This window comes from Sphaeroforma arctica (assembly GCF_001186125.1).
Source record: "Sphaeroforma arctica JP610 unplaced genomic scaffold supercont1.4309, whole genome shotgun sequence".
Lineage (NCBI taxonomy): Eukaryota > Ichthyosporea > Ichthyophonida > Sphaeroforma > Sphaeroforma arctica.
This window is the reverse complement of record NW_014036249.1, coordinates 1-2,562: the sequence shown is the minus strand read 5'-3', so window position 1 is coordinate 2,562 and position 2,562 is coordinate 1. Positions and strand designations below refer to the sequence as shown.

Here is a 2,562-nt window from a genome sequence, read left to right as displayed (position 1 = left end):
TATATCGCAAGCAACACAAGACAAAGTTTTGCATCGAGAAACATTCGTAGTTATTTCATAAACATGCGATGAAAACGCAATGCGGTGTTCAGAACTCCGATTGATTTCACATACCGACGCGGGTGGGGCAGTCTCCGGTCCTGGCTCGTCAAAGTAGAAAAACGCAAACGGCAGCACAAAGAATATCAGCAGTAGCAGCGTAGTATACAACCCCATATACACGTGTGACATTAATGACTGTACCCATTCGATAGATCCCTCACTCGCCCACGCAGCCAAGGTGCCGTCGTTCATCTTAGAGGCGGAGACCAGGAATACATCTACCGGCAGGAGTATGAACAGCGCGAGAGTGGTGATGCATGTGAGTGCACACAGCAGAGTTGCCTGCCACTTGCTGTGTGTCTTAGACTTGAACAACAGTACAAAGGACAGTGTGAAGGCTGCACATACGACCCATGCGAAAGTGAAGGGTATCCAGGCGTGTACCAGCACACTCGTATCGATATGCTTGTCCTCAGAGATGGTATGTGCTGGCGTTAGTGATGCTGAAGGTAGACTGCTTACTACAGGTGATGGCGACACCGAGGCTAGTACTGATGCAGCTACGCTACTAATAGCTGTCATTGTAGGTGATATACTTATATCGACAGCTGATATAGTAGGGGTTACGGATACTGCAGGTGAGAGGGATAGTGAGTGAGAGGGTGTAGCACTGGACACTGTGCTGTGTGACACATAAGATACACTTGGCACCGGAAGGGTATCAATCGTAGATACGAGGGTGATAGAGGGCACAGGAGATGGCGATAGAGACGCCTCTACCAACCCTGGGGCCGGCAGCGGTGGAAGTGGCAGCTGAATATCTGAAATATTACTGGGAGCAATTGCTTCAAAAGTCTGGTTTAAAGCAGCCAAAGTTAGATTTGCATCATTGGTCATACCGCTGCTGTCATCCACTTCCACGGCACCGTCAGACACCACATCCGCGTTTATATCTGCCATTATTCGCTACTATCAAGATCCAACGTTTGTACGCTTTCGCTGAAGAATGGTTGAAGTTTATTAAATACCCTCTATTTTTTTTTACACCTGACGTGGATAGGAGGCACAATCACTCAGGCCGCCTCAGGGCTCAGGCCGCCAGGCAGCCCAGGCTATGAATTTTGAATATGCATAGCGTATATTTTTTTAATCGGCAATAAATCAAATATTTATCGATGACTCATCAAGCTTTATTTAAAAATAGATTTCTACGCCAGCTTTTTTTTTAAATATTCAAGCCTTGTATAATTTTTAAAACAAATAGACATTCCAGCTGTACATAAATACAAATTTAAAAATAATAGTTCTACCAATAAGAAGATAGATCAGTGACCTGTAAATATGAGTGAGTGAGCTACTATTTACACGCGTCTAAAGTTCTACATTGACTTGTACCAACATGTTAGACGCTACGAAATCAGAAATGAGACCTCGTATTGATTGTTGAAACGCTGACACTTGAATTCTACAGATTCGGATTAAAAACAGATCTTCAGAATATAACCTGTGGTTGACTGGGTGGTACTGTGGTGGCATGGATGACATTCTTGATTTGCCAAGTATAAAACTGAATACAAAGTGCTCAGCTTGTGCAATTCTCAATATGTAGTCATTACCAAACTAAGAAAAATCAGATTCTCATCAAAACCGTTATCGTTATTTTCGCTGTGTTTGTCGTGACAGTTTTGTTGCTACCGATCACTACGATATCTGTCGGGCAGTGTACCCAAAACATGACATGCCATAAGTTAAACGCAGCTAAAAATTGCATAAGTCCACACGACAGTCATGACCATGTGAATTACTGGACGAAACAGCGCCAACACAACCAAATCAAGAGAGTGGTACATTAAGCACTCGATTGTTTCTGGAAAATTACAAAGCTGTAGCCATTTATTTAGCACACGTACCCTTATTCCCATAAATCAGCCCTGCGACACCAATTTATCAAAAGATTTGGTGATTAGTTTAAAGTTTAAAGCAGCTTTGTTATATTTCGGTAATAGTCAAGCGGTGTGTCTCGGCAAGCGTTTGTCTGGGCTAGTATTCCGGCTACGAGACAAAAATACGATTTCGAACGTAAACACGTAATATGTATTTAGCCTGCAGTATCAATAGCCGAACCCAAGTACGATTCTGATCTAGTGGGAGTGTCGTGGTCCAAATAATACTCACGTTGGTAAACACCTTGCTGTGAGTGTAAGATTTGGTCTAATAAAGGCGATACTAATGCTTCAGAATAAATAAACGCGTAGGTAAATTTTAAGTATCGTGTAAATATCAAAGTAAATAAACGAAATGAGATGTTTAGTAAAGTAAGGTATGCCTCGTGAAAACAGCAATACTCTGAGGGATTGTGAAGTTGAGACATTCCCTATATATAATCCTCTCAGTACTGTTTCCGCCGAAGGGATTTTGTTTAGTGTTTCGTTGTCGCTCTATTAGAAACTATAGTATGTTTCATTGGGGCGAATCCGAGAGACTCGTAAAATTCAATCTTTAAAAAAAAAATATATATTT

At 41.8% G+C, this 2,562-nt stretch overlaps 1 protein-coding gene across 1 annotated transcript; it reads right to left on the bottom strand.

Moving 5' to 3' along the window:
• Window positions 1-114: 114 nt before the first annotated feature.
• On the bottom strand, window positions 115-1,034 carry SARC_14214 (hypothetical protein; the record flags this gene model as incomplete). Its single annotated transcript, XM_014291653.1, has 1 exon — window positions 115-1,034. A coding segment is annotated over exon 1 (888 nt), but the record flags the coding sequence as incomplete, so codon positions are not given.
• Between the last annotated feature and the right edge of the window lie 1,528 nt (window positions 1,035-2,562).